Genomic DNA, 12,242 nt, shown 5'->3' on the forward strand with positions numbered 1-12,242 from the left:
GCCGTACATGGCTGCCCACTGCTCTGTGTGTCCTGCACCAGATGGGTTAAAAGCAGAGGTTACATTTCCCTCCTTGCATGAGTGTGCTTGTGCATGTCTGTGCATGTGTTTGGGACAAATAAATGTATCTTAATCTTAATGTGTATGGTTCCTTTTGCCCGGGGTCCCCATAGTCCCCTAAAACTCCCCTGGTCTCCAGAGGTGTTCTAACACGACTCCGGCTTTGGAGCCTGTGCGGCGTCGGTTGATACTTGAGCATGGGGGGGTTTCTCAGGGAGCTAAACCTGGGTGTTAGCCTTGCTCTTTCCCAAAGCCAGCGCTGCCCCCTAAGCCCCTCCCACCCTCCACCTCCCAGCCTGATTAGGGCCTAATCCCAGCCATGAGCTTGTGATCTCTTCTAATGAGCAGCCTCTCCAGCTCCATGCCTGCCGCTCCAGGGCGCCTTGTTACATAAGCACACCCGGAGACCCCCAAGCGAATTGAGGGGGAAGCAGGCCAGCTGGATGGTGGAAGGGAGTCGGTGGTGATTTCCCGTCCAACAGGTCTGTCTGTGCGAGTCGAGCAACCCTCGGTCAAACACTTGTTGAACTCTGGGCACAGTGAGGAAGAATGTGTTTACCCGGCTTCTTCTTGGCCGCCTCCTGCACCTGGACCCTCTCCAGCTCGGCGAGGCATGGCGGCTCTGTGCGAATCAGATAAAAAAAATAAAATGTGATGACAGGCAATACTTAAGACGGGTCCCGCCAGCCCTCAAACTTCATCTCAATCAATGCTCCTCATAATTACACTTTTTGCCTGTATTGATTTGTTTAAGAAGTCCTATATTTCATTCCCTCAGAGCCTGATCGATCGCCGAGAGCTTAGGTGAAAGAACATATGGATGCAGTCGGAGAATGACGAGGATATGAGCTGGGCCTGAAGAACAAAGAAGAGACATATCGAGCTGCTGTGGCGATTTTCTGTTGTGTTTGCACAAAACTGGATGATTCATGGGGTGTCGTCAAGTCTCTGAGGCTTTGCTGTCGGGCCCCAAAGGGAAAGGCCTTGTTTTGATTATTTCTTTACATTCAAAATGTGTCCAAATAATGATCATGTAACCATTGTTACTTAATATTTAATGGTGAAGTAGATACAACCAGCTAGTGATGGAGAATTGATGAGTGGGGTCAGAGTCACAGATTACTCGCAGGTTAATCGCCCGATCAATGGGATAATCAACGTGCAAATGAGGTTACTGCCATAATATCCTGTGATTTAGAGAAGGTCAAATGAAGCAAATTGAGAACATGTGCACAGATGAAAAAGCACCGGTTCCATCAACAATTCAACATGTTGAAAAGGCTTCAGAAGAAGAGGACTTGGTTCAAGTAGTTTAAAATTTTGATGTGCTGCTTCCCTCGTGTCGATGTACAAACGCAATCATACGTAATATGAGTCAGAACAAAAGTCAGTAGCTACACACCAGTCTTTTCCGAACCCGTTTTCTATGCCACTCAGCACTGGTGAGGGATTAAACATTAAAGTCACGTCACTGCAAACCCTCTGTCTCCCTGTGATGTAACCTCGCTGTTATTTCACCCTTTTTTCGAGAACTTCGAAATAGACTCCTCTCTCACGGCTGCTTCTTCTACTCACTTTCTCTCCAGAAGCAGAGGCACCACTCCGCCGTGGAGACCTTCCCGTCCTTGTAGCTGTCGCAGGAGTTGAAGAAGGGTCGGATGCAGACCTCGTACTTGTCCAGGTTGATGGCGGCCAGCTCGGCCTGGTCCAGGTACAGGTCGCTGTTGGTGTCCAGCCGGGAGAACATCCAGCCGATGGAGTCCTTGCAGCTGGCCACCAGGCTCTTGTCCAGCACTGCCAGAAATAATTGTGCTTTCTGTTTACACTACAGCTCTTTGCACGGACAATTGATTTGTATGTTGGGAGACAGCAGAGAATAAAGCCGCTTTGAGAGTTCCGAACCTGAAGCGGTGCCAGCTCCGAGCTTGCCAGAGTTATTCCGCTTGGCGTTTCCATGAAGGAGCTGGAACCAGTCTCTCAGGCGGTCGCCCAGGTCTGCCAGGTCCTGGCCGGTGCAGCTCTCTAAACGGACAAAAGAGGGAATCCCAACATTCAGAACCCTGGCAGACACTTAACAGAAATCTGTCTCACCTTCCCAAAAAGTGCAGGCAGCCGCTCGGCACCAACTTCATATTGTTCTTACTACTGTAGCGTGAACAGGATAAAAGAGTGTGAAGCTGTTGAGGTTGTGTTTTCACGCTGCGATTTTATAATTGTCTGATCTGCCAATTAACAAAAACATTATTTTGCAATCAAGTCCGCTGAAGCAAATTGCTGTTCTCAACTAAAAATCCCCTTTCAGTCTCAGGCTAAGCACTCACTCTGAGCTAGAGATGAAAAACCAGGGTAACATTTCATCCTTTTGATCAATTGGCATTTTCACTTGCCAGAGAGCACAGACAATCAATAGTGTTTGTCTGCAATGATAGATAGTGTACACTCTAAATAATTAATTACTACATGATTGAAAGAGCAGTTTAGCCACATGGGGGATATTTGGCTAACAGTAATCTCTAGAATTGGCGGATATTGATCCCAAACATCAAGCATTGGGTTGAAGAGTCGTCTCAGTAAATCGTTCACCGAATCCTGCAGGGCGGCGTGCTGCGTGTGGCCCCCCGGTGAATCATCACTTTTCTTTTTCAAAATTGAGACGCATGAATCTCAGAAGGTGACGAGAGGGAACTTGCCACGTTTGGTGTCGGCGCTCGTGACGGTGACGGAGGCTGTGGCGCACGGGCAGAAACCGGCACACATGACGTTCAGTTCCTTGCCTGTGAGGCAGGCCTGCTGCTCCAGCTTACACTGTCAGCAGAGAGAGAGAGGGAGAGAGAGAGAGGGAAGCAGTTAAAATATTTATGGGGGTGACCGCAGGAAAGAGAAATTCCTCATTCGGATGAGACACTACTGCACTTAGAGGGAGGCAGCAAGAATGAGCTGTCATTTTTCCGCCGTCTTCTCATGCAAGGTCAAAATTAAAAACTATACATAAATCAATAAAGAGTCCTGGCGGTGGCCGGTGTACGGTGATGCTGCTCAGGACGACGTCCGTCATCAATCACGCGGCCATGTTGAAGCGGCGCTCTCGTCCTCCTGCGAGCTGTGATGAACGGCGCTGCCCACATGTATGTGTCAGCGTAGCAGGAAACAGCACTTGACTGGACTCCTCTCGTTATTTAAAACGATGACACGTCCACTTTCCATTTCTTTTCAAGGCTTTATGGTGCCAGAAGCCGGCGATAAACCAAAAGAAGAATTATCTGGGCTTTCAGGTGTAAGTGCTTTCAAAAGAGAGATGCCGGGGCCGAGTCTTTTCCTTTTTTACCTCGGAGGCGTAGTTGTGTCCGTCAGAGCCGCACACAGGTGAGGAGGCCGCCACAGGACAGGGCTTGCAGCTGCTTTCACCGGCCTCTGCATTCCCCGACTGTTTGACTCTGAACGGGAGAGGGAGGAGAAGGGAAGTTAAGGTGTCAGTTCTCCAAAATTACCAAAAGAAAACACTCTTATTTGACCTCTACCCCAGTGATATCTAGCATTACATTCAGTACATGGAGATCTGGCTGTGTTGCCCCCCGGATACAAAATGTGTTTGTGCTGCTCACAGTGCAGAAAAAATTGTTCAAAAAATGTATCAGCAACACGTCTTCCCCAAACATGGAGACATTATAATTCCTCTGATGACAGGTTTGTCCAAAACAGTGGATTTAAACTTTGGGTAAAATAGAGAATTGTCGCCTGAATCTGTTTCTCCTTTAAGATTAACTCAGGATTTTAGGAAACTAAAGAAAAAAAAACAAATGTACATTTTTAAGTCCACAGATGCAACTGCCGAACCTTGGGGTGCTTTTTCTTTTTAAATCTAGCCAAACATTACTGTCTCGATCGTTCCAGTTTGAAAATCCTGAGATTAACAGAGCTTCCGCACATATCAGCTCATCGTTTATCCGACAAACAAAGTTAAACAGTAGTAAGTAACCATGGAGGAGCATTTAGAAGCTAATGAGGCGCTGGTGGGGACCAAAACCAGAGCCAAAAGAGAGAGGATAGAGGAAATGTTTGCTAGGTGACACGAAACATGACGGCGGATGAATGATAATGTAGCAGCTATATATGCTAACTAGGTTACAATTTCAATGCTTTGGACAGAAGAATCAAAGTTTTGGAGCAAACACGTAGAATAATTTGTTTGTAACATTTGGATTCTGTAAGCACAAAGGATTCATGTTGCAGCCGAAGAAGCCAGAAAGGCATTGATTAAAAAAAGAACTAGATTGAAGTGAGAAAATATGTTTTGTCCTTTGTGAGAACGGCTCCGTTAATATCCAGCAGCTTGCTGAGGTCAAACACAGTCACAGTTACAAATCTCCTCTAACAGGATGTTTTCATTGCAACTCATTTGTATCGCTCCTCTGCAAACTGCAGCATCGCTCCAACCACAGCAGACACTCGTAATCTCCCCGTTAATATTTGGACGCGCGGCTTCATCACCCAACCTCTGCTTGCTCTCCTCTCGCTCAGTGATCGACTCCACGTGCAGTGTGCACAAGCATCAGAGCTCTCCGCAGCACGGCTTCTGAGGCAGGCTACTTAACGATGCCGGGATGGTTTAGTGTGGTTGCGTTGGTGCTTATCACCCATTATTCGACACAGTCCCCTCTCATCTCTGGAGCGACTCTGTAAATGAAGCACTTTATTGAAAAAGATAAATGCCTGCCGCTGCCGGTAGACTTTGCAGGTAGTAATAATTCACTCCATTAGTTCTTTTCAGGCTGCAACCCTGCTCATTTGTTTTGCAGTCCAAGTGGAATTGATGGCGATGAAGGGACAGATAAATGATTTTTCACTTGGGGTTTACTACAGAAAGGCAAAGTGTTTTTTTGTCTCTGAAATTCTTATATAAACCCAGGTATTAAACTGTATTAAAGAGTTTTCTGTATAATTTTGCTCCTTTGCGAAATTATACTTGAGTAGGTAGAATTCAGTGTTCATGTGGCGGGAGACAAATAATCAGTGTTGCTAGGTGACGGATAATAAAATAAAAACAAAAAATGTCTATTTTAAAAAGCTTTTATGTTTTCTCTATTTCACTGTCTTGTCAGGGTCAAACAATTGCGTGATAATTAAAAGTATTCATAATAACACTTTAAAAATGACTTCAATGGGCAAGAATTTCTTTAAACATCGACAGACAGTATGTCACAGCGCTAGAACTATCACCACAGAATGCTTTATCTTTATCTTGTATTAATATATTTTTCCCTCGATGCCGACACGTCTGAAGTAAAGCTCAACTATCCAACTAACTTTAGAAGATGAAATGAAAACGACAGTAAGATAACTAGCGTCTCTGTAAGGCTGCACCAAAGAATTAATATAAAGATGGATGACATCAGAGCTTCCCAAAAATGAAGCCAAATCGCCTTGACCGCCCCCTAGTGGCTGCAGTATAGATCATAAACCCCGCCTCCTTCAAGTTAGCAGACAGGGCTCTCACGTTTTATTCGTACGTGAAGGAAAACTTTTTTTATCCGAACTGTAGACAGGTCCATCTTTATATATAGTCTACGACAACATAAATAAAACAACGTTATAGCTCAGGAAAGTTTCGGACTTTGTGCTTTTATGCTGTTGCAGATGTACATTTTTATTCTGGCTCGACTGTGAGTTCCCAATCCATGTAGCTTTAAATAATTAAACTATTCGTGCCTTCTTTCATTATTAATGCTGAGCCAAAGGAGTTCATGATACATCATGCATTACTTCGTGATGAGTCATGTATTAGTTGTGCATTAATTAAACATAAGCTATTTGCACTTGATATCAAGTGTTACCACATAAATCGGGCACATATCTTTACTGATCTGATAGAATCAGCAGTAATCAACACATATAAAATACTTTTATGAGAAAATAAATACCAGATTTTTTATTTCTTAATCACTGGTAAATAATGAATGTAAATATTAATGGAATGAAATACCACTAAACTGAATTATTTAACTCTGAACGCCGTTTGTATGCATTCAAGTGGTTTGAGTTCAAATCATATTGAAATTGATGTTTGCTTTTGAAGTAGAAATTTACATAGAAAATGCAAAATTTTAAATGTATAATTTCAAATTTGTTTTCAAAATGCTCAAATTCAGTGGGCAAATTTTGGATCAGGTGAAAAAAAATCACGTTTCTTTATTTTCCATGGTCACATTCATACAATTTAATGTAATTTAAATATATGACTCAGATCTGACCGGGTCAAATATTTCAGCGTTAAAAAACAAGTATTCAGTCGTGATAAAAGTTAAAATTGAGATATTCAGTTGCCATATCTGATGTCCGAGTTGCCTCCATAACTGCCCATGTTCAGTTCCACCACCTTCCATCCACTCATTAGTCACTGCTCTGGGTGTGGGTGCTGCAGTGACTTCACTTCGGACTCGTGACTCTCTCTCTGTCTCTGAGTCGAATCAATACATCTCCACTCAGATGCTGACACGCAGCGATCTGCTCCACGACACCATCACACGTCGAGCAGCCACATCGCCACGTCTCGGGGGAAACCGGCCTCCACCCACCTGTGCTCCAGCTTCTTGCGATTGACACACATGGCTCTCTGGTAGCCCTGAGCGACGCACATCTTGTGGCGGCTGCACTTCACATTCTGGCACGGGTCCTTGGTGATGTCCATGGCTGCGAACACAGAAACAACAACACTGAAAATCCAGAGGTGTCCAACACAGCTGAGGTGTTTTGTTTTCACCACCAGGAGAAAAAAAACCTCATTATTTATTCATCTTTTGCTTTATGTTCTGTATAATCAAGTTTAAATGATCTTTCGTCCTAATGCAATTGTCTTTTTTTACCGGAGACGTGTGCAATATCAAGAAACGTGCGAAGACAAATATTCTGGCAGTGTGCACAAATGAGCCCATTGATTTTATAGTCAGCACTGCTGAAAACATGGACGCCTGGCTGTCATTAGCGAGGCAGCCCATCGTCAATAGCGGCGCCCGCAGTCTCCCACGGCTGTCTCTGATTGCGAGAGAAACCTGACAGCACTGACTGAGCGTCTCTTTCTCTCGGCCTGTCACATCTCACTTCCCCCACGTCAACTTATCACTGTCTCTCCCCAGTTTGCCTTTTCTCCCGCTCTCTCTCTCTCTCACACACACACATGCTCCATCCTTATCTCCCAGTTTCCCTTTCTTTCTCTCCTCTTCCCTCCTCTGCTTCCCTCCCTCCCTTCTTCCCTCTGCTGCATCTCTTTGGAGAGTTGAATGGTTCAATGCTAGCCTCTTTTTTTTTTTCCGTTTTCCACTGATAGACTGAGACGGAAATAGCACAGTGTCCTTCACCCTCCCTGCTCTGTGGTCAATGCCGCCCCCGAAACTGGATGCCACGCTCGCCCGGCCCCATTTACCACCATCGCCGGAGACCGAGGCCTTGCAGACTCTCAGGCAAATTTAAGAGTGAGTGGCAGGCGGCGCTCGGCGAGAGAAATTGAAGCGGTGGAACCCTGAGTCAGCTCCGAGCAGCTGCTTTGTAGTCGACACAGTCAACAGACGAGGTGGCTGCCAGCCAGATCCCTGGGAATCCAGCGACAAGGCGATACTTTGATGCTGCAGGAGGGAGGTGGGAGGGAACAGTGGACTTTCATGGAATCAGTGGATGACAAGGTAACTCTGAGGGATTCCAAAAATACTGGTAGGAGGCTCGGTGCCTGTGGTGCTTTTGTAGCATAAGAGAAGAAGACTAGGTATGAAACTAAGCTGTCGACTTGAGTTTACAAAGAGCCAAAGTACTGCAGCACTTCCCAGCTGGATAGAGTTCCGGAAGGCAGAGTTATAGAATGTACAATTTATTATAGAGGTAACGAATTTGTCCTTCAGGACAGCAGGTGTCTCTCCTTTTTAAACAAGGTTCTGAAATATCTATCGACCTGTTTTTAGTTATGTGGTGTTCGCAAAACTTCAGGGAAGTAAACTTGAGGAAATATGCATCTAGTTATCTTGCTGGGAAATGCTCACATTTGCCAACACCTATGCACACTATTACTAATAACTAAAAATCAGGTAATGGTGTACTATGACTATTGTGTGTATCATTATACCTTTTGAGCCATACTCGATGTCTGATGTTTTTCAGCTTCAACCTTTTCCATCAGTTCAGCCCTGCAATTACCTCAGAAGTACTAAAATTACACGAATGACGCACAACTTTGACGTCACAGAGTAGATCAACGTTTCCTCTCTCACCTCACGTTGCAACTGGACTTTTAACTTTTGAATAAATTGCTCAAAACTCTGAAATCACCATTTTTCCCAGACTGCCACTGCCTGCAGAGCAAACTTCCAAACAATCCACAGCAAAAAAGGGAGAGCAGAGCAGCTTGTAACGTGGGCACACAGATAACATCCGTGGGATCAAACAATGTATTTGAAGAGGCAACCTGCTGCTGCTGCTGCTGCTGCACAACTGCAAACGCTCATGAAAGAACATTTAGATGTTTGGAATGCTACGTGACCGAATCACAGACTGAGGTGCTTCACAAATGGCGCAGACACACTACCTCAAAACCTTCTTTGTTTATCATTGTTTATCTTCATTTGGTTAAAACCGCAGCCAAGGAACAATGGAACGGCTTTGGAGTAATTCTGCACTACACATATTTTAGAGGGAGGGAAATATAATGAGGGCAAGGCACAGGGGTCCGGTTTCACAGGGAGATGGTTCTTGGTTTGAATCCTGGTTCCCAAAAAAAAGAAATTTGCTTTGTTAAGTACAAATCTGTGAATTTGAAATGTACTCCTCAGAAGGGAAGAGACTCGTAGACTTTAGCCTCAGCAGAGAAGCTCAGAGAACTGGATCCTGGCAGTGGTGGTCGCCCATAAAGTCCAAACAGTCATTCCATATAAAACATTTTGTGACCACTTGACTTTTATTCACTTCATCTGCTACAACACCTATTCTGCCCAGCCGTGATTTAACCCCACAGGCCGAACGAGATACTATATCCAGACTACGACAGAGGACGACACATTTGTCTCCTACTTCCCCTTATTTAAAAATAAAGATAAAAAACCTTCCACGACTGTTGGCGAACATATAATTTTGATTGTTTCTTTTACAGCAAAGAAAGTCATCTCATATTTCCCGAACGCCTCAGTGGATAACATCTCTTCTCATCACTCCTTTTCCTCAGGTGCTGGAGGAGGATGGTGCTTTTGTTGAAACAGGTTCCAGTCACGGACCATAAACTTTTATGGAGGCAGAGAACCAAACTCCGTGTTTTTTTTCTTTTCTTTTTTAGTAGTGTAATATACCGCGAACCATTCCCACTTCAATGTAAGGGATTTTATTATTTCTTGACCAGTGAGCAGCTGCTGTAAACCTGCCCTCCACTCACAGAGAGAGGCAGCTGCAGGCTGAGCTGTGAGCTGTGCACTGAGCCGGCACCAAGACTCAAATAAAACCAGAAAACAACTCAGAGAGCAAAATCCTCCACCCAGGCTCTATAACCAGCTCCATCCTGTTTTGCATAACAAAACAATTTTTGAACCTGCATCCGAATCAAGATTAAAATACAAAGCGATCAACAATCTTAGAGCCAAGGATCATTTTTTTGAAGTAATTCCTGCTGAGAATTATACAGCTTGAATTATGCAAAATTTCAATGGATTAACTCACGACTTCTAAATCTTAAATCTAATCCCAATGCCATTGTGCCACCTACAGTTGAAATGTCCTTTTGCCGGATAACTGTGCATATGTCCAAATCTTGAAGCTAATCACTAAGCTGGATCCCAAGATATTGTGGGAAGTGAACACAATTTGTAAGAGGATGGTGGAATTTTTTTTACATTGGAAAATAGTGGCTTAAAATACAAGGCCAAATGCGTCCCAGACGACCTCTGAGTGATCAAATCTCAAATTCCTCAACATGCATTTGTGCCATTGACTGTATATAAAGATGAATATCAAAACAAATGATGCCATCTAGCACAGAATACCTCATTTGGAGTCTTCACAGTAGCGATTGGGAAATAAAGCTGCTGTTTCTAGGTCCAACTAATACTGTAAATGAGTTTGACCAATCATGAGTCTGTCCAATCAGCTATGGTTTGACCAATACCATCTTTGAGAAAAATGTACTTTGACTTTTGAATTTATGTCCCACCCACTCACATGGAGGAGGCCGGGACTATGACCTACACTGCACCCAGCCACCAGGAGGCTTCACTTTTTGGGGGGGATGCCAGACTAACTTGAGTAACAAACAACGTTTTATACAATACTGTATGTTCCCATAGAAACACAGCTTGGTGTTTCTATCATGGCGTCACACGGTGATGTGCAGCTCTCCTCCTGCTGCGATGGCTCGGCATATATGAGAACTTGAACCGCCTCCAAGCAGCGGCGTAAAAACCCAGCACATCCCTTACATAGAGAAGAATTCTTGCACAACACCTACACTCTTGAAAATAAAAATCCAAACACAGCATTTAATTTGCATGAAAGATCAAGGGTGTTTTGTTCTGCCTCCACTGCTCCCCCGGTTGTTGTTTGCACCGCGCTGCATTTAGATTTCAGTGCAGGACCAGGACCTGATAATGAGTATTATGGGTTTTAAGTTCTCCTGTAATCATATCATTATTTTCATTATTAGTATTATTAATTACTATATCTGCCCTACTACTCAGTATGACACCTCACAGTTGGACAGCGTCGCCCATCCAAACCCCTCATCAACAATTTGTCTAACATTCAAACTGCCAGAACGTTCTTTTTAATAAGATGTTTTTACTGCACAAGGAAGTCTGCAAAAGACCTGTTAATGAGCTGCCAAGAAGTAGTAGCACGGATCTGAAACTGAAAATACTCTGACGGATAATAAAAGCCTGAGAGAGATGAGCCCATCTGACAGCTTTGAGTAAATTAGTTTCTACTGGATTTGCCGTTACTGTCATGTTAAAAGAGCCTTTAACATCCTTTGACTTAATTAACTGCTGCTTCTTTAAAGCAGTTTCTTTCATTCAACTTGAATGGAGATAAAAAAAAAATCACTTACTGATAATTAGAGAGGATACAACCCACACGTCCACCTCTAATTATCATGTTCGGGTCTTTTCCTGAAGTCGTACAAATGGACGCATGATCGTAGTCGCTTGTTTTTAGAAAAAATGTCACAGTTTTTTCTCTAAACACAAAAGAAGTCTAATTAATCTGCAGAAATAAAGCTGCTCAAGGTCAAATACAACCCGCTCCTCTGCTAAGCCTGAGCAGCGGACACCCTACTGTTCTGAGATGTCCCTCAAACGCTCATTTAAAGAAAGACCTTGAGTTGTCGGAAGCCTCCGGTCGGGTCTGTTTGTTCTTTCAGGGGCGTGCAGGTACACCCCCCCGCCGGAGTCTCTGCCGTCATGTCGGATTTGCAACGAAAACGACCTTGATCAATTAGGTTTTGCGGAATTAGTCCCACTGGGAGCAGCGATGGGGATTGAAATCAATGGTATTTAAATGAGCGTCGCCCACATGGCAGCGGGCTAGGTGTTTTCTTGAGATTACATTAGTTATTCCCCCTGTTGTAGAAACAGATGACTGGGATAATGTGCCGAGCCGCTTACTCTCACATTTTTTCTCTTTTGAGGCAAGTCCTCAATGATTTTTGAGTGAGGCCGTGTGGGTGGGGGGGGCTAACACCGCCACCTTCTCACACTCACCTCACGCCCGGGAAACACACCGGCAGCCCTGCGGGTGTGTTAGATTGGCTGCAACAGGTATGAGCAGTATCTTTATAACATGTGGGATGATTCACACCTCACTTCTTCACCTCCGCAACTGAAGAGTTAGCCTTACAGCCACAGATGAGTTCAACCAGAGCTTATAGTCACTGCTGCATGTAAAACTTCACAAACTGATTTCTAACTAGTCTTGAGAATTGGTTTCAGTTTTTCAATTTCTGAATTTTCCTATTTATCCAGTTCGGCAAATTTCTAGGGCAAATTATAAAGAAATAATAAAGGGATATATTTCATGTTTTTTTCATAGGCAAGGCATTGAAACTAACCAATTATTATTGGAAGGTTGACCAATCACAGCAGAGTAGGCCAACTAGAGCAGACTGGGCTTTAAAGGGACAGGCGCTAAATACAAGTGTTTCAGACACAGGCTGAGAAGAGGAGCTG

At 44.0% G+C, this 12,242-nt stretch overlaps 1 protein-coding gene across 1 annotated transcript in view; it reads right to left on the reverse strand.

The window, feature by feature from the left end:
- Positions 1 to 12,242, reverse strand: part of LOC133027994 (testican-2-like) — a 34,325-nt gene that overhangs the window by 1,127 nt on the left and 20,956 nt on the right. Inside the window, exons 4-9 of the mRNA XM_061095184.1 lie at positions 6,633 to 6,747; positions 3,386 to 3,494; positions 2,751 to 2,865; positions 1,963 to 2,082; positions 1,636 to 1,854; positions 620 to 682 (exon numbers count right to left, since the gene is read on the reverse strand). Coding sequence (XP_060951167.1) covers positions 620 to 682; positions 1,636 to 1,854; positions 1,963 to 2,082; positions 2,751 to 2,865; positions 3,386 to 3,494; positions 6,633 to 6,747 — 741 coding nt within the window. The remainder of the gene's footprint in view (positions 1 to 619; positions 683 to 1,635; positions 1,855 to 1,962; positions 2,083 to 2,750; positions 2,866 to 3,385; positions 3,495 to 6,632; positions 6,748 to 12,242) is intronic.

Source organism: Limanda limanda, chromosome 21, assembly GCF_963576545.1.
Source record: "Limanda limanda chromosome 21, fLimLim1.1, whole genome shotgun sequence".
Lineage (NCBI taxonomy): Eukaryota > Metazoa > Chordata > Actinopteri > Pleuronectiformes > Pleuronectidae > Limanda > Limanda limanda.